General features: G+C 42.7%; 1 protein-coding gene and 1 long non-coding RNA gene across 2 annotated transcripts in view; both read left to right on the top strand.

The window, feature by feature from the left end:
* LOC134088139 (NLR family CARD domain-containing protein 3-like) overlaps nucleotides 1–25,000 on the top strand; it is a 37,734-nt gene that overhangs the window by 10,312 nt on the left and 2,422 nt on the right. The window contains exons 4-6 of the mRNA XM_062542069.1: nucleotides 20,269–20,473; nucleotides 20,924–22,718; nucleotides 24,287–24,460. Coding sequence (XP_062398053.1) covers nucleotides 20,269–20,473; nucleotides 20,924–22,718; nucleotides 24,287–24,460 — 2,174 coding nt within the window. The remainder of the gene's footprint in view (nucleotides 1–20,268; nucleotides 20,474–20,923; nucleotides 22,719–24,286; nucleotides 24,461–25,000) is intronic.
* On the top strand, nucleotides 7,380–9,242 carry LOC134088037 (uncharacterized). The gene is made up of 3 exons (XR_009939888.1): nucleotides 7,380–7,519; nucleotides 8,215–8,319; nucleotides 9,176–9,242. It is a non-coding gene; the product is annotated as an uncharacterized LOC134088037 (long non-coding RNA).

Raw genomic sequence — 25,000 nt, 5'->3', positions numbered from 1 at the left:
TTGATTAGCTACTAAGTGTGGGCCTATTGTGGACCTCCTGTCACATGTTTGTCCAAAGTCCTCAGAAGTCAACTTGGACCAGGAAATGTAACCAAATGTATTGTCATGTCTTGATTGATTTGCTCAAGTGGTTTCACTACAACAATGGTCTCAGTTTCACCTACAGTACTCATCATGTGATCTCCATTCATGTAACCTCTATCACTGTCTGAACCAATCACAAACTTTGTAGCCTATATAAGGGTAGACAACCCATCATTCAAGGAGTCTCTATTAGCTAGGGCTCCCACATTTAGGTGTGTAGTCATCTTCCTCTGAGCTGGTAAAGTATGTTTCATTCTCTGTCCTGTTTTTCGTAACTTTCATATTATTCAGTGCGAGACGGCCTCACCTTAGTTCAGCCTGAGCCCTCTAACATAAGGTTTTGGTAGACCAGGCATATCACACATTGAGTTTCAGAGTATTGCAGCTCAAAGCGGCCCGAGTCAGCACTGCAATCTCTGCCTTATTTTAGCAACCGGGACGAGTAGTGTGTAAGAGGAACTGCCCGATTAAAACGGCCGAGGAAGATACCCACAAACATTATTCCTAGGGACTAAACGAGTGTCATGAGAACAGTTAAGCATTCTCCTTAAACAGCTAATATTGTGGGTTTATCAACCCACTACGGTTATTGACTTTACTTTGAACTGAAACTTTCCATATTCAGCGGAGATAGCTTTATTAGGTTTAGCAGAGGCTTGGAATTAATTGATGTTTTCAACAGTGCGCGGCTGCTTCACGATTTTTTCCTTCGACCACTCTCTGTTCGCTCATTGGTCCAGAAAAGTGACGTCTTTACAAGGTTCCAATTTCAAAAGTCTTGGGTAGATAATAGTTCTTACAAGGCTTGAAGACCTTTGAAAAACATGTTGCTATTTATAACCATATATTCCATTACATCCATTTGTACTCTCATGTCATTATTGTTGAGAATAAAACCATATGTGCCACTTTTGCACAGATGTCTTTAGTTTGATTAAAAAAATTAAAAAAATGTCAAGGTGTAGCAGACTGCCTCACAGTGTCTGAAAAGCCCCCGGACCTCCAAGTGTTAAAGAGGCAGTTTTGTATTATAGTATACTAGTAGTTATATAGTATACTATAATACAATACTATATTATGTACGGGATAATGGACGACACGCCGTGCGGTTATTCAAAGTTATCTCCCTCAACAATGGAATTCTCTTCTCTGATTGGCTGATGGGGTGGCCATTAACTTCGTATAACCTGCTACCTTTGAAGTAGTTCCCGTATCACACTTGAATATTAATTCGCCAAACTCGTTGCGAAGTTTAAATGAACTGTCACGTTGCACCAAGCTGAAATACAGACGTGCAGAACCATAGTAACATTGTAGCATATGACGGAGGTGGATTGTAGCTAGTTGGATGCCATGTAGGCTATAAAAGCAGCGATCTTTCAAAGTTAAAGTTAATCAGAATCCTGGGATATGCCCGCTTGACAACGGGAGAGATAGAACTAACGACTGGCTTTTGGCCGTAGCAACCAGCCATTTAGAACTAACGACTGGCTTTTGGCCATAGCAACCATCCATTTAGAACTAGTAACGGCAGTTTTGTCCTGCAAGTAGAAAGTTGATATGTGGCGGAAAGTAGTCCCACAGTCAAGACAGTTTTAGCGATGTTTACGGACGCAACGGTGGAATAAAACTATGTTCTAAATATACAGGTTATGAATACAAACGGGAGATAAGCGGGATAACGGCCTTCGAGGTCGACCGGTTCGATGGAAATAATGGCACGGCGGAGGTAACTCCGTCTCCGTGCTTCGCACGTCGCCGGAGTTCTAGACCTCCACCTAGCCATTATTTCCATCGAACCGGTCACCTCGTCGGCCGTTATCCCTTACTTAATGCACGTTCTAGACGGTGATACGGCCCGACGCGAAGCGGAGGGACGTTCCGTCTAGAAAAGTGCATTAACTTTGAATAACCGCACGGCGTGAAGTCCATTATCCCGCTTATTCCACTGTTGCCACTTGCGTTGTGTTAGTTTCCGGTGCTAATTTAAATGTTTTAATCGCTAGAACTGTTTTGTTTGTAGAACTACTTTTCCCAGACACATTTCAACTAATTTCTCAAACTGCGGTTACTAGTTCTAAATGGATGGTTGCTATGGCCAAAAGCCAGTCGTTAGTTCTAATCTCCCGTTGTCAAGCTGGCATATCCCAAGATTCTGATGAACGTTAACTTTGAAAGATTGCTATTTTTCTTAGCCTACTGCCACCTAACTAGCTAAATGACACCGCTGTCATATGCTAAACGTTACTATGATCTGAACGTCTGTATTTTACAGCTTCTATGAAACGTAACAGTGCATTTAAACTTCACAACGAGTTTGGCGAATTAATATTCAAGTGTGATACGGTCAAAAACAATGGAACTACTTCATAGCCGTGCGTATATCTAAAGTTAATGCACACCCTTATAGAACGCAGGACAATGGGGAACTCAACCGAGCAGTGGAATAATATAGTTTAATCTATGATGAAACCAATATTTAAAAGTGATAAATTAGTGTGTACTCTGATTTTATGTAATATGTGAATAAAATGTGCTACCCTGCAGTGTTGATGAGTGCCATCACTGACTACTTCCAAAGCCCTGCACACTCCTCCTCTCTAGATCAAGCACCTACAGATGCACTATGGAATCCCCTCTAGTTAACATACCAGTCTGTTACAGCTGGGTACACAGCTACACCTCACCACTAACATTTCCACAATCCACAAAGTGCTTCCCCACGAGGGGTCAGGAGACGCCACTAGGGGTCGCCAGAGATTGCAGGGGGTCCGCACAATGTTGCCTGCGCTGAGGTTGTGAGATTACCAAATTATATTTGCGCACATTAGGCCTAGATGTATAAGATCCCAATAACACACCCAGTTGGATAATCAAAACTCTGTACAATACAAATTAAAACATATTTTTGTTTCACATTTAAATGAATGTAGCTATTTATTACCTCTATCCTGTTTATCCTGTTTACACTGTAATGTATGTAGTGTGTGGTGTCTTAAGCTGCTGGGACCTTCAATTTCCCCTTGGGAATCAATCAAGTATCTATCAATCTACCTATCTATCTATCTATCTATCTATCTATCTATCTATCTATCTGTCTCTGACCTCTGAACTTGCGTAAGCAGCCTTCAGGTCGGGCTAGGCTAGGCTAGGCATTGCTAATTCATACCCGGACCCTGATCGTTGAATGAAACAATGTCTTGTGCGTATGCGGGTAGGAGTTGGGTTGGAGGCCCTTGTCTTACGTTGGACACAGGCAAGCAGGCCTTTGAGGAAAATTGGGAAAAAAAACTGCTGTGGGGAATTCCCCTTTTGAGGAATTAGCTTAATCCCACATCATGAACACATGTTTGTGGACTTTCCTCTAAGTTCTCATTGTGAGACAAATCAGACAAGAGGATTTTTATTCCGCTCTGTACTTGACTACCAAGGGGGCCATTAGTGGAGTGCTCTCTGTATTCGACTGTACCAAGGGTGCCATTAGTAGTGTAGTGCTCTCTGTACTTGACTACCAAGGGGGCCATTAGTAGTGGAGTGCTCTCTGTACTTGACTGTACCAAGGGGGCCATTAGTAGTGGAGTGCTCTCTGTACTCGACTACCAAGGGGGCCATTAGTAGTGGAGTGCTCTCTGTACTCGACTACCAAGGGGGCCATTAGTAGTGGAGTGCTCTCTGTACTCGACTACCAAGGGGGCCATTAGTAGTGGAGTGCTCTCTGTACTCGACTGTACCAAGGGGGCCATTAGCAGTGGAGGCTGCTGCATTCTACTGATCTAACAGCCCCTTGAGACTCAATGCAGGTCTATCACTCTATCACAGTATGACAAAGAGAATATTTATTACAGTAAGTAGCACAATTCATTAAAACTATACAGGCCTACCTGGACTGATACCTCCCCAATAAATATAACCACCCTCATTCAGCAAACACCCCCAACCCCCAAACCCACAGCACAGCACAACAACACAACACAACACAGCACAGCACAGCACAGCACAGCACAGCACAGCACAGCACAGCACAGCACAACACAACACAACACAGCACAGCACAGCACAGCACAGCACAGTACAGCACAGCACAGCACAGCACAGCACAGCAAACATGACTATACATTTCTGTGTAGTTTGGCTTGCCAGGCTAGTATAGGCCTACCTGGACTGATACCTCCCCAATTATATAACCACCCTCATTCAGCAAACACCCCCAACCCCCCAACCAACAACACAGCACAGCACAGCACAGCACAGCACAGCACAGCACAGCAAACATGAATTGAGTGGTCATGGGATGGGTTGCCATGGCTCCTTAAGACCAATAAGCCCCACCCTCTTTCGGGGGAAATGACTCATGTGGGGAAACAGATGAAAAAATGTCATAATGGTCATAATTCCAGAAGATGGGAGCTCCACAATATGGCCGCCACTATAATAGCTACCAGCGCTGCTCCCACTGCCAGTGCCCCAACACACCCCCCTGCTGCCACTGCTAGTGCCCCAACACACCCCCTGCTCCCACTGCTATTGCCCCAACACACCCCCCTGCTCCCACTGCTAGTGCCCCAACACACCCCCCTGCTCCCACTGCTAGTGTTTGCCCCACCACCCCCCCTGCTCCCACTGCCAGTGCCCCAACACACCCCCCTGCTCCCACTGCTAATGCCCCAACACACCCCCTGCTCCCACAGCTAGTGTTTGCCCCAACACCCCCCCCTGCTCCCACTGCTAGTGCCCCAACACACCCCCCTGCTGCCACTGCTATTGCCCCAACACACCCCCCTGCTCCCACTGCTAGTGCCCCAACACACCCCCCTGCTCCCACTTGCTAGTGTTTGCCCCAACACACTCCCCTGCTCCCACTGCTAGTGCCCCAACACACCCCCCTGCTCCCACTGCTAATGCCCCAACACACCCCCCTGCTCCCACTGCTAATGCCCCAACACACCCCCCTGCTCCCACTGCTAATGCCCCAACACACCCCCTGCTCCCACTGCTAGTGTTTGCCCCAACACACCCCCCTGCTCCCACTGCTAGTGCCCCAACACACACCCCTGCTCCCACTGCTAGTGTTTGCCCCAGCACACCCCCCCTGCTCCCACTGCTAGTGTTTGCCCCAACACACCCCCCTGCTCCCACTGCTAGTGCCCCAACACACCCCCCTGCTCCCACTGCTAGTGCCCCAACACACCCCCTGCTCCCACTGCCCCAACACACCCCCCTGCTCCCACTGCTAGTGTTTGCCCCAACACCCCCCCCTGCTCCCACTGCTAGTGCCCCAACACCCCCCCCTGCTCCCACTGTTAGTGCCCCAACACACCCCCCAGTTCTCCCAGAGCCACGTCATGAGCAGCACATAGCCAAGAGCAACTGGAGGAGACGTGAGGACACTCGTGTAGAACGGGGTTTCCCTCTTTACCCGCCTCTCAGCAGCGCTGAACCTGTCCTTGGTGTGGTGGCCTTTATTCCTTTCCACCATTGTGTTGATCTTCTCCAGCAGCTCTGAACCTGTCCTTGGTGTGGTGGCCTTTATTCCTTTCCACCATTGTGTTGATCTTCTCCAGCAGCTCTGAACCTGTCCTTGGTGTAGTGGCCTTTATTCCTTTCCACCATTGTGTTGATCTTCTCCAGCAGCTATGAACCTGTCCTTGGTGTAGTGGCCTTTATTCCTTTTCACCATTGTGTTGATCTTCTCCAGCAGCTCTCGGGCCTGAGAGGGATCGTTATCTCTGTTGTCAAACACATGATATCCACCACCACACTGACTGATGAAGCCACACAGATCTGCGTTGCCTTTAATGAAGTGTTCTATGGAGAGCCCATCTGCCTTCAGCTGGCCTGCGTGGGTGAAGAGGGCCATAGTGTAACGTGCTGCCTCTTCTCCAAACATCTCCTGGATGATGTCCACTGTTTCTTGCTCTTCTGCTGTGAATCTGCCTGTCCCGTTGATCACAACCAGGAACACATCTCCGCAGTCAGGCTGGACAGAGGAGGGGGCAGCTGAGGGTTGAGTAGTGATTTGAAGGTTGAGAAAAGTTTCCGAGTAGTCTGAGGAGCTTAGGTGTAGCTTTACGATGGAGATGTCAGTGCATTCAGCCTATTGGGAAGAGAGTAGTCTTCAGTCGGCACGATAAGCATTCAAAGTAGATGGAGTGTTTGATGAGGACTGCAGTGTCTTTGGAGTGTTTGATGAGGACTGCAGTGTCTTTGGAGTATTTGATGAGGACTGCAGTGTCTTTGGAGTGTTTGATGAGGACTGCAGTGTCTTTGGAGTATTTGATGAGGACTGCAGTGTCTTTGGAGTGTTTGATGAGGACTGCAGTGTCTTTGGAGTGTTTGATGAGGACTGCAGTGTCTTTGGAGTATTTGATGAGGACTGCAGTGTCTTTGAGATGAATGACAGTGTAAGATTCCAACTGGTAATGTCTTGGTACAACAGTGCAGCAGTCTACTGACTGAGCATTAATGATTAAGCTGGAGAAAGACGGCTGGGTACTTTGACCTCTTCTGCCGTCTCATAATGCTACAAGATAGCAGGAGGAAACACAACTGCTGTTGTTTGTGAAGCGGTAATGCTGACACTGCTTGAAGTAGCACAGCATTAACCCAACCCAGGACTACACTGAGACATAGACACTGCCATATTAACCCAACCCAGGACTACACTGAGACATAGACACTGCCATATTAACCCAACCCAGGACTACACTGAGACATAGACACTGCCATATTAACCCAACCCAGGACTACACTGAGACATAGGCACTGCCATATTAACCCAACCCAGGACTACACTGAGACATAGGCACTGCCATATTAACCCAACCCAGGACTACACTGAGACACAGACACTGCCATATTAACCCAACCCAGGACTACACTGAGACATAGACACTGCCATTTGGTAAGACTGAGTCCTGATGGAATAACATGTCATGAGCTGATAAATGTGCTGTAGCACATGGGGAATGAGCCTCCATCTCAACTAACAGGTTCATACAGGAGCCTGTTCAGTGTTACTGATTAACTTCTAGAAGGAGCTCCGCTTGTGAACCTTGTGCTGCCTTGCTGTCTCAGGGTCATATGATATCACAGGGTGCAATGTGATAGGATAGATTAGGTCACATGGTCGGGAAAGCACTGACCTACAGGCAGAGCTTCAGTGATGTTCCTACCTGTGGCTAGTTGGTAAATAACACCTGTCCTTTCCATCAAGGTGATCAATGAGTTGAGATCTGCTGGGGGAAATTGTCCGATGTTCATCCCTTTTGTTTATAGTCACTTGAACCGTGGCATTAGGACACGCTTCTGGTTTGGATATTTATTTGGACTTTATACCACTTAAAGGAATTCAAACTTGAACGCAACACCAACAAAGACGCTTACGCTGGTCCAGCAAATACGAGGAGTAGCGGGCAGGGAGTCCAGCACGCCACAGGTATGTTGACCACTCGCTGAGTCTCCTGCCAAGCTGACACACACACACACACACACATACACACATACATACACACACACACACACACACACACACACATGCATCCACACACGGTTAGGACAATCGCTAATATGGCATGGACCTGTATTTCTTAGGAATTGAGTAAACAACTGCATTTGAAACATTTGTTTACAAGATCGTTACACTTCTGAAATGACTTGGTTAGAGTTCAGTGCAACAGTTTAAGTTTAATTTCACTGCTAGTTACACCCCTGCTGGAAGCCATAAGTCAACAACCCTTTACCAGACCCACTCTCAATCTCTACTCCTCTGTAAAACTGAAAGTAATATGTCATCTATTACATCAGGGCGGCCATGTTTGTCACACACTGCAGTGAGCTCTGAACATCTTTAGGCCGTCAGCTGGAGGAAATGTAAAGTTGTGTTGTGTGGGATAGTGATTGGGTTTGTCTGTCACCACTCTTCCCATAAGTAACCCACACAGAGAGCAGTGTTGAAGTAAGCCTATTGTTTTTTTCAGGTTATAGGAGTGATCTTTATGGGCTATATGGTCCTTGGTCTGGAGAAGTTTGAGAAGCACTGCTTTAAAGTTCTGAAACTGTGTTAAAAGCTACTCAGTTCACTGCCATTGTACTGTAGGCTATTTCACATGTTTTGTTGACATCTTTTAGCAGTTCTTCAATATTGTTTTCTTCATGGTGCTGATGAGGAAGTGACTGCAGCTCTGCCTCCAATATGAGTCAGCATGGAGCCTCTGCTGGTGGCCATGGACATTCAAGGTGAGCTCTGTTCTCACTGGGATTATACATGATCTATTATGAACATGATCCTGTGTTGTATGGGCCATGAGTGAGATCTTGGATATCCACAACCCCACTCAGACATTTCACCACACAATCACTCTGCAGTTGATAGAATTTAATTAAATTGATTTACATTAACATTACATTCATTCACAACTAGAGAACAGGTCATAATTAAAAAAGGTTATACTGTAACTAGAACTGTTTCTGAAGGCAGAGCATTGCCTTCATTCTCACATTCTCCTAGGAGAACATTTCACTAATGAGACCAGGTTACACAACCTGGTTACACCATACACATACTAACACCAATGTGTATTAAAATGAGTTTTAGGTTAGGGTTAGTCTTAGGGTTAGCAGATTGTGTGTGTGTATGTAACCCTAACCCTAGTCTTATTCAACAGTTATCAAGTGAGAAAATGTGTGTGTATGTGTGTGTGTGTGTGTGTGTGTGTGTGTGTGTGTGTGTGTGTGTGTGTGTGAGTGAGTGTGTGTGTGAGAGAGAGAGAGAGAGAGAGAGAGAGAGAGAGAGAGAGAGAGAGAGAGAGTGTATTGAGTACTTGACAACACTAGACCTCAAAAACTCAAGTTGGGCGCAGAATGAGAACACAAGACATGATAGTATGTGCTGCCATGTATAACATTTTAAATATTTAAACAAGTGATTGTAGCGAGCTGAACCATGATCACAGAACAGCACATGGTTCACTGTGGAGTTAAATAACTGCCCCTAATCATCACATCAGATGTACTCAGTTCATCACATCACATACTCTATTGGAACCCTGCAGTTAATGAGTTCCTGCCGTATAATGTGTTTACTTTGCTGAAGGCCAGTGGATGAGAGGACACACTCCCCTGCACCCAGCTGTGTGTCCATGAAGAGCGATCGCTCAAAGGGCAGGGTCCCCAACTTCAGAGAGGGAGGCAGTCGTTACGATGCCAGGTAAGAAGAGGTCTCCATCTGGAGAGAAAGATTATAATGTCTGTGCAGATATGAATTCCTGAGTATGTGACTTTCTGTCATCTTATGTTCACACATAATTATATGAGTGGCTTGGACAGTACATTTGTATAATCAATGTAGTGATTTTATCTTGTATACTGTAAATCATATCTTCATAATCAGGGCAGGCAAACACCAGCATTTTAGTGAACCTGATTTTTTCTTTTTTGTGACTTTTTTTTCTTTGCTGTTTCTTGTTGCCTCGAGGTTACTCAATAAGAATTGGCAGGGTGCCCAGTGATATCCCTCGGGCAATTCCCGATTTTAAACTCCTGAAGTTTGCCTACATTGCCATTAGTTTGTACTTTAAGCTTGTACAATGTACCAGTAAGCTTGGAGCCACATCAAAATGTTTCCAAACCCAGGCTGAAAATAGCCATATACTCCAGCTGTAGTGTGGAGAATTTCGTTAGAAACAAACCAATGTCTTTGAAGTCTTTGTGCAAGTATTTTACCTGTTTTCTCACCCATCTCATAGTTTTTACTTTTCAACTGATAAAGAGCAAACTTAAGTTTTTCATTGGAAAATGCATTTAGTTCCAATTTAACTTTAACCAATTCCTTATATAGTTGGTCATTTTCAGGTGATTTCTTGTGTTTATTTTCCAGATCTTTTAACTTAACAGTCAGGTTCTCTATCTGGTAATTTGCCAATCTCTTCTTGTAAGACGAGTAACTAATTATCCAGCCGCGACAAGTCACCTTATATGCTTCCCATATCGTACCAAAACGTATCTCTGAAGTCACATTTTCTTTAAAGAAAAGCTCTGTGTTTCTAGTAATCATCCTCTTAAAGTCAGAGTCTGACAACAAAGAGTTATTTAGTGACCATTTTGGAGATTTTAAATGGTTGGTTGTATGGCAAAATGTCAGGGAGACAGGGGCGTGATCTGAAAATATTATGTTATGAATTTTAGAGTCATTGGTGTTACTTAAAATATCTTGAGTTACCCATAGTGAATCTATTCTAGAATAGCTTTTGTGAGCATTTGAATAGAATGTGTAGTTTCTATCTTCACTATGCGTAATTCTCCAGACATCAGCAAGCCCTATTCCTTTGCACAGTTCTACTAGAGCTTTGGATATTTTCCAGTCATATTTGGAGGGATGACTAGATTTATCTATAGAAGGTTGGGGGACCGAGTTAAAGTCTCCTCCGAGAATGATTGAGATGTTATTATAGGTTGTTAGAAGTTCTAAGAGGTCTTGGAAGAAAGGGAGATGGTTTTCGTTAGGTGCATATACGTTGACAATTAGTATTGGTTTGTTAAAGAGGTTTGCTTTTAGAAGGACATACCTTCCCTCTGAATCTTCTATAGTTTTTTCGACTTGGAAAGGTATGTCTTTATGGATCAACACTGCCACACCTCTACTCTTATTGCTATAACCTGCTGAAAAAACCTGTCCCACCCATTTTAGCTTTAATTTACCAACTTCCTGTGACATTAAATGAGTTTCTTGTAATAGTGCTATATCCGTTTTTAAGTCAGCAAGATGCGTCAGAACTTTGTTGAGCTTGACTTGCTGATTGAGACCTTTTGTATTCCAAGACACTAAGTTGTTTTTTTTAAACATTATGTTTATTGGTTTTAACAACACAAAACAAACGACATACAACAGAAAAACAAGACTCGGCTTAAAGACTCAGATATACAAACAGATTTGCTCATTAATTATATGACAACATAGAATGAAGAGATAAATGAATATGAAATTGGAAATGAAATACAATAACATAAAATAAAATAAAGGTCCTCTCAATTTGTTACATGAATCCTCTTATCAGAATGGTTTCAATATTTAACCCCATAAAGGACATAAAAGGTTCCCATGTTCTGCGGAAAATGTTATCCTTATCATGCAGTTTACATGTCAGATAATCCAGTGATATATATTCTATGACAACTTTATGCCACTGTGTTCTAGAGGGGGGTTTGTCAGATATCCAATTTAATAGGATACACTTCCTAGCACAGAAAGTTAACATTTTATATAACTTATCTTTGTATTTATCACTAATAAAACAGTTTGATATCCCAAGTAACATGCAAAGAGGATCACATTGTAGTGACATTGATAAAATCCTGTTTATATCTTGCCCCACCTTGTTCCAAAAATATTTAATTTTCCAACAGGACCACAGGCAGTGAGTGAGACTCCCTATCTCTGTTTTACACTTAAGACAGTGGGGGGAGAGGTCAGCACTGAACTTATGACGTTGGGAGGGGGATATATGAGCTCTGTGCAAAATTTTTAACTGAACTGCTTTAACCCTATTGCAGATACTCAAGGTCCTTGCATTATCCCATACCTCATCCCACTCCTCATCTGTAATCTCCACACCAAGCTCTCCTTCCCATTTACCCTTCAGGTGTAAAGTGCCCTTAGTAAAGTATTCCTTCAGCAATTTGTAAAAGAAACCTATAGAGTGGCCTAATTGGAGTGAAAAGAGCTGTCGCTCTATGCATGAACTGCTTTGGTCAATAAGAATTGTTGTATCTTTTTTAATGAAATCTCTTAGTTGAAGGTATCGGAAAAAATCCCGTCTAGGAATATCATACTTTTCACTTAACTGACTAAAAGACATCAATGTGTGTCCAACAAATACATCCCCTAGCCTGCAGATCCCTTTCGTATTCCAGATCTGGAAACCAGGATCCATTATTCCTGGCAGAAAATCTAAGTTACCACATATTGGTGTAAAGACAGAAGTGGATTTATGTCTACCCTCCAATCTTCTAACTACCCGCCAGGCCTTCACAGTATGGACTGTAATTGGATTATGACATGCATTAACTAAAGGCTTTCTTAAAAATAAAAGGTTTGCAAGAGGTAGTTTGGACATAGAACTTTCTATATCCAACCATATAGACAAAGGATCTTTGCGTACCCAGTCATTGATAAAGCGGAGGTGTGCACTAAGCTGATATTTCCTAATATCGGGGAGGTCAAGGCCACCTTCTGAGGATGGAAGGCACATAGTTGCTAAACTGAGGCGGGGCTTTTTCTTTGCCCATATGAAGGAACTAAACCAACTGTTCAGGCTTTTAAGGGTTTTATGAGGCAAAAGAACTGGAATCATCTGAATAGGATAAAGCAATCTCGGCAAAACATTCATTTTCAGGAGAGCCACACGTCCCAGCCAGGAGATGGGCAGTGTGTTCCATCTCTCCAGATCCAATCTAATACGTTCTAACAAAGGGGTGAAATTAGTTTTATACATTTTATCAAAATCAGGGGTTATATATATTCCTAAATAAACAAAGCCAGATGGGGACCACCTAAAGGGGAATGGACATGGAGTACCCGGCTGAGACTTTAGACTACCCAAGGGCATTGCTTCTGATTTGTCAAAGTTTATTTTATATCCTGAAAAGGCACTGAATTTGCTAATAGTGTCAATAAGATTATGAGTAGACACCTCAGGCTTAGTCATAAAAACCAGGACATCATCTGCGTAAAGTGTTATCTTGTGCTGTCTATTGATTATAGGTAGACCATAGATGTCCTTATTTTTCCTGACTGCCTCTGCTAAAGGTTCTATAACAAGAGCGAACAAGAGGGGGGAAAGGGGGCAGCCCTGTCTGGTGCCTCTCTGTATGCAAAAATTAGGAGATCGCAATCCATTAGTAAGAACAGATGAAAGAGGATTATTGTAAAGTAATCTAACCCAACTGATACATTTTTCACCTAGGCCAAACTTGTCTAAAACATAAAAAAGAAAGGGCCATTCGACGCGGTCGAATGCCTTCTCTGCATCCAGAGAGACGACCACACCATCCATTGACTGTAGATGGAACTTTTGAATTGTATTCAGCAATCTACGCATGTTATTGCATGAGGTACGGCCTTTAATGAAGCCAGTTTGGTCTTCATTAATGAGAGCGGGGAGTAAGCCTTCTAATCGTGTAGCCAGTATTTTGGAAAGAATCTTTAAATCGACATTTAATAAGGATATTGGCCTGTAGGAGGCACAGTGCTCTGGTTGTTTCCCTTTTTTCAAAAGCAACGAAATGTTGGCCTCCCTCAGAGACGCTGGCAAGATGCCCCTTTCCAGGGAGTCTTGTAACATGTTCAGCAAAGGTTCAGCTAAAAGGTTCTGGAATTCCTTATAAAACTCACTACCCAACCCATCAGGCCCCGGAGCTTTCCCAGAGTGCAATGCACTAATCGCGCACAGTACCTCCTCTCTAGTTATAGGCGCGTTAAGTCTGGACTCTTGATCCTCTGCCAGTTTTGGAAGACTGAGAGAGGAGAAAAAAGTGTCCATCAAATCTGAGGTATCCTGCTTTAAGTCTGAGTAAAAGTTCCTAAATGTGTCATTTATGGCTACATGGTCAAACGTCTGCTCACCTGTATCATTTATAATTGAAGGGATCGTTTTAGAATCTGACTTTTTCTTTGTCAGATAGGCTAGATATCGCCCAGCCTTATCACCCTGCTCGTATAATCTTTGTTTGGCAAATCTAATTTGGGCCTCTGCATATTCTGTTGAAAGGGAATCCAAGGCTGAGCGCAATGCAGAAATTTCTTTAAGTCTCCTTGGTGAAGGTTTCACAATGTAATCCCTTTCAGCCATTTTAAGCCTAGATTCCAACATTTTCCTTTGCTCAGCCTGCCTGCGCCTCTTACTGGACACATATGATATGATGAGGCCTCTTGCAAAGGCTTTAGAGGTTTCCCAAAGAAGTGACGGGTCTTCAGTAGAAGCCGTGTTAATAGATAAAAAGGATTGGAATTCTTCCGTAAAATAAGATATGAATTTGTGGTCTGTGAGTATCAAAGGGTTAAACCTCCAATATCTCGTCTGCGGGACTGGATTTCCAACTTGATATTGGATAAAGACAGCAGCATGATCAGATATAACCGCGCTGCCTATAGAGCTACAAGTAATTGATTGAAGTAAAGTTTTAGGAACAAAGAAATAGTCTATACGTGTGTGACATTGATGAACCTTTGAAAAGAAGGTATATTCTCTATCCGCTGGGTGTTGGGCCCTCCATATATCTATGTAATTTAGATCCTCACAAAGAGCATTAATGAATTTAGCATGGCGAGAGATGGACAATCGTCCTGCGGGGAATTTGTCGATACAGGGATTTAAATGACAGTTAAAATCTCCTCCCACAAAACTATTCCTGACATTAAAATCAGCTAATTCAGAGAATGCCGTAGCCATAAATTCACTAGGATGGCCAGGTGGGTAGTAGACATTCATGATGGCAATCACTTCTCCATACAATTCACCTTTGATAATGACATACCGCCCTGACTTATCTTTAGTGCAGTGTGTGAGTTTAAATGGTAAGTTTTTCTGGAACAAAATAGCAACTCCCCTGCTCCTTGATGTAAAAGAGGAGAAAAAAACCTGATCATAGCCCCCTTGCTGTTTTAAATGTTCTGTTTCGTTTAAATGGGTCTCTTGCAACAAAGCAATATGCACTCCCTCCCTTCTAAGGTAAGTCAGGACCTTTCGCCGCTTAACAGGAGTGTGAATACCATTAACATTCCAAGTACATAACCTGAGTAAGGGCACAGTCATTTTAAATCAGAAAATACAACAAAAATATATCCTGAGCCAGCTGCCTGCTCATTGAGATATCACTTGAGTGGAATATAAGCCGAGTACTAAACATCAAACAACTAACGAACAACAAACAAACATATGCTAAACAGCATACAGGCATTAAGCCTAAAACTAAACACTGTCCTTCTCTAATCAAGAGATGTCGAGCGAAGGGGTTCCCTAACGACAGAAGACTGATCTTCTCGTGTGCTGCGCGGTAGCGCCTTTATTCAGCCCGTAGCACGCCTGTGCTCGGCTACTGTAAAGTTCAACATACTCACGTCATGGCGTGGATCTCACATGAAAGTAGTCCTCTAGATTGAAAAACGGAAAGGAAAGAGAAAAAAAAATATGTAGAGAGGGATAAAAGATAAAGAGGCAGGAAATCCTCGAGGCTATTCATCATCACTGGTCAGGTTGAAGGAGTCGATGTACTTCTCCACCATATCCAGATCTTGGAATAGTTTAGTTGAGCCGCGGAAGGTGACTCTCAACGATGCTGGGTAGACTTGGGAGTATGTAGCTCCGATGGCTTTCAGGCGTTTCTTCACCCCGTCGAATCTTTTACGTTTGCGGAGAACAGCAGCCGAGAAGTCTTGAAAGATCATTACGGTGGAATTGTCGTGCTTCAAAGATTGATTTTTAGTCCCCATGTTCCACGAAGCACTCATCACCCTCTGTTTGTCCTGATAGTTATGGAATCTCAGCAGGATCGATCGCGGTTTCTGGGCGGCAGAGGGCTCTGGTGCTAGGGAGCGATGTGCTCTTTCCAACTTGATCTTGCCCGTTTTAGTTTCGATGTTTAGGATTTTAGGTAGCCAGGATTCAAAAAAACGTGTTGGATTATCACCTTCCGCACCTTCTGGAAGTCCAACAATGCGTATATTTTTCCTCCGACCCCTATTCTCCAAATCATCAACATGCTCGCTTAAATCCGCCACCTGTTGTTCTAGTGCCTTCATCTTGCTATCCATCGGGTCCATAGTTTCCTCCAAAGTAGACACTCTGCTCTCCACCTCTGTGATGCGTTTATCATGACTATCCAGCTCCTCACGATGTGCTTGCAGTAAATGTGTCAATGGACTTAACTTTTCGTCAATAATCTTTGACATGTTAGCGGTAATTTCTGAGATCATCTCTCGTTGTGCGGGTGCGAGCACGCTATCCTCGGCAGCTTCAGTGTCCTGCTGTATAGATTCTTCTGGGGTGCTCTGGTTTGCCTTCTTTTTGCGTGACATGATATCTGCCTGCTTCAAAAAGTAGGCACTTATACTCATTCTATGCCACTACAGAGCCGCAAGAGTCCACTAAACACTTTCCTTACAGGCAAAAATGATAAATTTAACGAAATGGCGCACCAGCTCAGCGTGACACAACCTTTCCTCAAGCCGCCATCTTGAAAACCCAAGACACTAAGTTGATTCTTTTTAAATGTGGTTCAACCATCTATGAAATATAAAGACTAAAATGTTATCTGTTTTATGTGATTTCCCCGAGCGTATTTTATGAGGTGTGCAGACATAAAAAAAACATAAGAGAGAGTAGAAAATAAGGTGAACAAAAAACAAACAAACGAACAACAAAACAAAAAAGGGTGAAAATAATAAAAACATAAACTGGTGGTGGTCATTTTTCCAGTGGCCAGCATCCAATCAAAGCTAGCTCATTTCACCCCCCTCAAAGGGTAAGAAAATATAATTCTCCATTCATTTCCGACCATAATATCTAAAAATGATACTGAACTACAGATGAACTACTTTTCACTCTTTATTTTTACTTATTAGATTTGTTTAAACAGACAGAAAGGAAAAAGAAGAACAAAATAATGTAGCCTAGAGGGCCTACTAGCCCCTAAACAAATTATATAGGCCTAGGGATTACTTCCCTCGCCGTTTTAGTTTAGCCTACTTGTCTTCCTTTAAACAAAAAAACAATAGCCTACAGCAGGGACACAACGTTTTTTTTTTTTTTTTTTTCCCCTTCAGTTAGGGCCAGTTCAAATACCGGTCAATCACATGGTTTCATTCATTTCAACAAAAAATAGTAGGCTAAAGCAGGATTTTGGCTCATCGTCTTGTCAAAGTGAAATAAATAACAAATCGATAATAGTAGGCCTAAACATAAGCTCAAATTGAGCAGCTGCTCCAACCTAACACAGATGGAGGATCTAAGATGACTAGACCATCATAGCCAAGCTTTAGTTATAGAGAAACATAGTTTCCATGTAGGCCTTCAACGAAAGAGTCTTTAGCAGGCAGAGTCTGTTGTCAGATAGAAGAAAATAGAATTGTGTTGTCTTACTTAAAGCTGCAGATCTTGAAATTTCGTTTTCATATTTTCTATTGCAGTGTGAACATCGGTAAACTCTTGCCATTCATCGTCGATGCATATCCGAAGTGTTGCAGGGTCTTTCAGCCGCGTTTTGAGGCCTCGTTCATGCAGTTTTTCCCGAAGCGGCCAGAATTCCTCTCGGTGAAGTTGTATTTTCCGCGAAAAATCCGGCGTAATTGTCACTAAGCTCTGGTCGATAGCAAACCCCTTTGCGGATCTAGAGGCATTCAGGATGTCTTGCTTTTTCTGAAAATGCAACAGCTTTATAATGATACTGCGTGGTTTTGCAGATGGTCGTTCCCTTCCAATTCGATGTGCCAGTTCAATATCGAGTTCCTCCACTTGAATGTTCAGGTTTGCTGATAGCGTTGATGCCAGGTAGGCCCTCATCTTTACTCCTTCGCTCTTTTCTGGTAGATTATATATCCTCAGATTGTTCCTTCGGGATCTATTTTCGGCTTGATCGACGTCGTCTGTCACTTTACCGAGTTGTAATTCCAGTTGCTTTATTTTCTCCTGTTGCTCACTTAACTTTATGGCCATCACCTCATATTTTCGGTCAATCGAGGCAATTGTTTGAGCCATTTGATCTACTTTGTTCGTAAGGACGTCAATTTTCTCAATCTGCCGAGACATGTTAGTTAAGGCTGGCTTACATTGCACGATTTTGGCCTGTTTTAACAGCCGGCGACTAAATTTCCAAAATCGGGTGGAAATCTTGAGAGTTGTGCTAGAATCGCAGCGCGCTCCCGTCATCTAAATCGTTTAGTGTAAGGTGCCAATCTTAGCGGTTTTAAGTCCGTCGGAGGCAGTCTTTCTCTAGTTTTGGCGTTACGACAATATCAAACATGTTTGATATTATCGGAAGTCTTTTCAGTCGTGGCTCATACAAATAGTGACGTGAACATTAAAAACCAATAGTAACCTCTCGCAAACACGAAAACAGGAAGGGGCAAAATAGGCGACAGCTGTAGCCTATATGATTATTTGTTATTTCATTTCTTATAATTTATTAGTCGGCTATTCTACGAGACAGAACAACTCTATATCTGTTAGTGATGTCACACATCAAACAATGCTGCAGAAACGCGAAAAAAATACTTTGATATGAGTAGGCTATCATGTGATTTCCTGTTAATGATGACGTGTAGCCTATTGCACGATGGAAATAATTTGAAGGAATCTAGCAGCAGTCTTGTAAATAGTGACCCACAGTCTTTGCAAAATCCTAATCTGAGACTGGCCTGTGACTAGACTGTGACTAAAAACTCAATGAATTGTCTTTAGATGTGAGAGGGTCTGAGACTGTAGTCTTTCAAAAATATTTTCCAAATCTTTGCAAAGTCTGTCAATGTAAGGTAGGCTTTAGTTACCTCAGTTGAGAGTTTTTTGTTTGAGTCCACTACTTCTTGCATCATAGTCTGTAGTTTGTCCATTTCTTTTGACCGGGACGAGGTCATTGTCTGCTTGTTCAAATGAGCGTAAATCTTTAACGTTTCTTCTTCTAATGACGTTGCTTAATTATAGCCTAGGCTACATTGTTCAAACATTGTTGTCGGGGGAAAAATCAGAAATAAGCATGGATCAAACATTTAAAGTTGAATTTATTGCACTTATTTGCAAGATGGCTGACGAGATCCAATTCCACTACTTCAACCATCAAAACATTTAGTGTTATTTCAAGTATTGTTTTTTTTTCCCTCCTTTTCAAATGTATGTATTATGAAGTGATTCCCCGAGCAGGGAAAACCCAATAAAAATATAAAAAAAAAAAAAAAAAAAAAGAAACAAACCAATGTATTGTAAACTTTGGAAGAGAGATTATAACTCAGATTGTTTGTGAAGCCAGAGCATTGCCTTCATTCTCACATTCTCCTAGGAGAACATTTCACTAATGAGACCAGGTTACACAACCTGCTTACACCATACATATACTAACATGAATGTGTATTCAAATGAGAGATTTTTAGGTCATATTTTCTGTTGTCTTATTCAACAGTTATCAAGTGAGAAAGTGTGTGTGTGTGTGAGAGTGTGTGTGTGTGTGTGTGTGTGTGTGTGTGTGTGTGTGTTATATTCAGTACTTGGCAACACTAGTCCCCAAAAATTCAAGTTGGACGCAGAATGAAAAAACAAGACATGATAGTAATAATAATCATCGTGTGTGTGTGTGTGTGTGAGAGCGTGCGTGCGTGCGTGCGTGTGAGAGAGAGCTGAACCATTACCACAGAACAGCACATGGTTCACTGTGGAGTTAAATAACTGCCCCTAATCACCACATCAGATGGACTCAGTTCATCACATCACATACTCTATTGGAACCCTGCAGTTAATGAGTTTCTGCTGTATGATGTGTTTACTTTGCTGAAGGCCAGTGGATGAGAGGACACACTCCTCTGCACCCAGCTGTGTGTCCATGAAGAGCCATCGCTCAAAGGGCAGGGTCCCCAACTTCAGAGAGGGAGGCAGTCATCCTGAAGCCAGGTAAGAATGGTCTCCATCTGGAGATAGTCTTGGTCTTTTTCTGTACCATGAGATTTGTTCCTGCTTGTTTAGTGGATATAACATACATTACTGTGCATTTCCTTTGTAATGAACATATATTTGTGGCAATACATTTACATAAACGCTGCTGACTGCTGATCTGCTGTCCTTATATTTCCTTCAGCATCCAACAGGAAGAACAAACAATTCATCCGACCCTCAGCGATCTTTTCGATCAAAAAGATCTGTCTACATTATTCAAGGTGTGTGTGTGTGTGTGTGTGTGTGTGTGTGTGTGTGTGTGTGTGCGTGCGTGTTAAATATTCATCCACAGATGACAAAAACTAAATAATCATGACCTTGAAAAAACATTATTCTGCAGTTATTTTACTTTGTTTTAGGTCTTGTTATGGTGTTATGTAATAAATTGGAAATCGATTAAGAAATAGAGAATGTTTGTAGACTAGCAAATACAGAATATTTGCTGATCAAAAAGTTTATTTCATTACTGATGGAATGTCTTGTTTTTGGGAAAAAGAAGCTTGAGGAAAAAGTCATGACCTTCATGAAGACGGAACTGAAGAGACTCAAGAAGCTCCTGAGTCATGATTACCCAGAATCCCCTTGTGATGAAGAGGAGGATGAGGAGGACCAGAGAGATGCCAGAGATGGAGCTCTGAAGATTGCAGTGCACATCCTGAGGAACATGAGTCAGGAGATCCTTGCTCAGCAGCTGGAGAAATGTCAGTCATTTGTTCATTAATTACTGAGCTGAATTTGTTACACAATTTGAAAAACAGTTAAGAATCTGGCAGAAGTCATGTTCAGCTAATTACTCCAGTGAAATCTAATCCAATCAGTACCAGAAATAACTGGGTTTATATTCTGAGTGAAGTGATTAAAACATAGCCTAGATATATAGATAGAATCCTTGAGTGATTGAATTTATAACAGATATTGTCATATTACCCATATTATTCTTAACTATCGTTTCTGACGTCTTCATAAGATTCTAATGTGAGTTCTGTAGATGAAAGTTACCAAATGATCATTAGGCACAAACTGCCATGACTACTGAAAGGATGTAATCTGTCGCAACATGTTCTGATAAAGGCTACAATTGCTACTGCAAATGGCTCACTTCACACACTTCTGTAATACATCTGACTTAATTATTGTGTCTTTATATCCAGATGGACTGCTTCCTAGATGTCAACAAGAGCTCAAATACAGGCTAGCAAGGAAGTGTCAGAGTGTATGTGAAGGCATCCCAAAGCAGGGAAAGTCTACTTTTCTGGAGAAGATCTACACAGAGCTCTACATCACAGAAGGGGAAAGTGTAGAGGTGAATACTGAACATGAAGTCAGACAGATTGAGATGGTATCCAAGAGTCAAGTATCAAAGGAGGAAAAAGCAATCAAATATACGGACATCTTCAAGCCCTTACCTGGGCAGGACAAACCCATCAGAACTGTGCTTACAAAGGGAGTGGCTGGCATTGGAAAAACAGTCTCTGTGCAGAAGTTCATTCTGGACTGGACTGAAGACAAAGCAAATCAAAATATCCATTTCATATTTCCTCTTCCTTTTCGGGAGTTGAATCTGATGAAAGACAAAAACTTCACCCTTTTGGACTTCATTCATCATTTCTTCACTGAAACAAAAGACTTTGCCTTCTCCAACAAGGACCGATTCAACATTGCCTTTATCTTTGATGGTCTGGATGAAAGCAGACTTCCTCTGGATTTCCAGCACAATGAATGCATCCACAGCATAACAGAATCTGCCTCTGTGGATGTCCTTCTCACAAACCTGATCCAGGGGAATCTGCTTCCCTCTGCTCTTGTTTGGATCACCTCCCGGCCAGCAGCAGCCAATCAAATTCCTCCAGAGTGTGTGAATCAGGTAACAGAAGTCCGGGGTTTCAGTGACCCACAGAAGGAGGAGTACTTCAGGAAGAAAATCACAAAAGAGGAACTGGCAAACAGAATCATCACACACCTGAAGTCATCCCGAAGCCTCTACATCATGTGCCACATTCCAGTCTTCTGTTGGATGGCAGCCACTGTTCTGGAGAGCATCATGACTGAAGCAGAGAGTGGAGAGATTCCAAACTCTTTGACTCAAATGTACACACACTTCCTGATCACACAATCCAAACATAGGAGTCAGAAGTATGAAAACATGTGGAACCAGAAGACCATTCTGTCACTGGGGAAACTGGCTTTTCAACAGCTGGAGAAGGGCAATCTGATCTTCTATGATGAGGACCTGAGAGAGTGTGGAATAGATGTCAGACAAGCATCAGTGTACTCAGGAGTGTGCACTCAGATCTTCAGAGAGGAGGCTGGGCTGTACCAGGGGAAAGTGTTCTGCTTTGTTCATCTGAGCATTCAGGAGTTTCTAGCAGCTCTATATGTGTTCCTCACATTCCAGAACAGAGGGATGAATATTCTGGATCAACAGCCAAGAGCTGCTGGCTCATTTCTGAAGAAAAAGAATGAAAACATCAATGAGCTATACAAGACTGCAGTGGATCTGGCATTAAACAGTGAGCATGGACACCTGGATCTTTTCCTGAGGTTTCTTCTGGGCCTCTCATTGGAGTCCAATCAGAAACACTTACAAGACCTGCAGCCCAGGTCAGGAAGCAGCTCATTACACACAGAGGAAACAGTCAACTACATCAAGGAGAAGATCAGAGAAACCACCACCCCAGAGAGATGCATCAACCTGTTCCACTGCCTGAATGAACTGAATGACCACTCTCTGGTGGAGGAGGTCCAGGGCTACTTGAGGAAGGACAACACATCCAGACAGGATCTCTCTCTTTCCCAGCTGTCAGCTCTGGCTTTTGTCCTGCTGATGTCAGACCAGGAACTGGAGGAGTTTAACCTGCGGGATTATGGGAGACCTGGTTCACCTGCCAGATCAGATGCAGGTCTGCTGAGGATGCTGCCAGTGGTCAAAGCATCTAAAATAGTCAAGTGAGTATTGGACTCTAGTGACTAAATACGTTAATTGAGATTGTGTTATATAATGTTATGGATTTGTAGTTTATGCTCGATTTTTTGCGAGCACGATTACAGGCCCTAGAGGGAGCCAGAGAATTCAGATTTTTTCCTAAACAGCCTATTTTAATATTCTACCTCCAGAATCCCATGACAGTTCAAGCTAATATGACTAAAAAAATGCTGCCGACGGCAGCTTTAAAGAGAAACTATGCAGGTTTGGTGATTTGGCTGTTTTCACTTTAACTTTTTGTTTTTGCTCGGTTTACACTTGCAGGTTTCCTCTACAGCTTTAGCGTGTATTTTTTACAACACTAGTCAAATAAGAGAAAGAGAAAGAGAAATTATATGAGATATGCTCTGATATGTCCGTTTGTCTAGAACACACTCTTCAGCTATTAGAGCTCCCCTATGCTCTAGAGTTAAACTCAGGGGTGGTGTAGTCTCTCTCTTCTCCTACAGAGTAATGTAATGTAGCCCACTGGCAGAGTCTATTTACCATCACTGAACAGGCTACCAGATGTGCATGACCCTTTATCAACAGTAGGAATGTCTTTCATTAAAGAATATAACTAAGTTGATAAGATATGTAAACACTTTATGTGGGAAGTGAACCTAAGAACATGCACGAATATGATTCATTCACTATTTCAGCCGTTGTGCTTCATGTTACTGCAAACATATGAAGAAGAGTAGCAAGATTCCTTGAACCACACACATGTCAAGTTAAAAGATTTGAAGTTGTAATATTTACATAAATTATTCAGAACTAGTGAATACATAAATCAATGCTTGGTGACACTGTCGTAAAAAAGTTTCGACTTCTATATTTGAGTTGTAGGTTCCAGGTGATGAGAACATGAAAGCTCAGGTTGAAGGAGCTGCCTTTTAGGACTCGTTTTCCAACAATGTTTTTTTTTTTGCAACTCAACTTGATGAAGCTTGAAAGTTCTGTGGCATAAATTTGCATAGTTACCAAGCTGGGATTCACAGAAACCACACTAATGGAATGGAACTCTCATTAAAATGAGCGAGACTCGTTCAAAATATGTTCAGTTTGGCCTTTAGGGAGGCTGGTGGAATATCCCTCAGGGTGGTATTCCAAGGGCATGGTGTACTGACAAACCTGAGTAAGTTACTGTAACTCAAGAGCTGTATGGCTTCACTCTCCTAAAAAGACAAAGCCTCTGTGTGTGTGTGTGTGTGTGTGTGTGTGTGTGTGTGTGTGTGTGTGTGTGTGTGTGTGTGTGTGTGTGTGTGTGTGTGTGTGTGCGCGTGCGTGCGTGCGTGCGTGCGTGTTTATCCTCACACTGTGTTTTAAAAGAGTGAGACACACAAACACACACACACACACTGAGCTGAAGATGTCTGGGTCTGTTCTGTCTGACCTGTACACAAGATATACACTGTGTGTGTGTGTGTGTGTGTGTGTATGTGTGTTTCTTTATCCTTACACTGTGTTGTCTGTGTTTTAAAAGAGTGATTCTCATCTCTATGCCTTTATGTTAATGAGTGTGTGTGTGTGTGTGTGTGTCTGTCTACAGGCTGTGGGGTTGTTCCCTCACAGTGAAGAGCTGTGCAGCTTTATCTTCAGCTCTCAGATCAAACTCTTCCAGTCTGAGACAGCTGGACCTGAGTGGCAATGATGTGGGAGATTCAGGAGTGGAGCTGCTTTCTACTGGTCTGGAGCATCCAAACTGTAGACTGGAGACACTGGAGTAAGTCTGCACGTGTGTATGTGTGTTTGACTACATGTGTACACACACACACACACACACACACACACACACACACACACACATTTGTATGCAGGACTGTATGCTTAAGTTTGACTAAAGTTTCTCTCTGTCTCTTCTTCTCTTCCTCTCACTCTCTCTCTCTCTCTCACTCACACACACACACACACACACACACACACACACACACACACACACACACACACACACACACACACACACACACACACACTTACATGTAAGCACACTGTGTTAAAGATGTTTGGGATTTCTCTGTTCAGTCTGACCAAGAAGTACACTTTGTGTGTGTGTGTGTGTTTATCCTTACACTGTGTTGTCTGTGTTTTAAAAGAGTGATTCTCATCTCTATGCCTTAATGTTAATGTGTGTGTGTGTGTGTGTGTGTGTGTGTGTGTGTGTGTCTGTCTGTCTACAGGCTGTGGCGTTGTTCCCTCACAGTGAAGAGCTGTGCAGCTTTATCTTCAGCTCTCAGATCAAACTCTTCCAGTCTGAGACAGCTGA

The sequence above is a fragment of the Sardina pilchardus genome, chromosome 7 (genome assembly GCF_963854185.1).
Source record: "Sardina pilchardus chromosome 7, fSarPil1.1, whole genome shotgun sequence".
In the NCBI taxonomy this organism is placed as follows: Eukaryota; Metazoa; Chordata; class Actinopteri; order Clupeiformes; family Clupeidae; genus Sardina; species Sardina pilchardus.
Note: the sequence above shows the minus strand (reverse complement) of the source record. Positions and strands in the feature narration are given on the sequence as shown.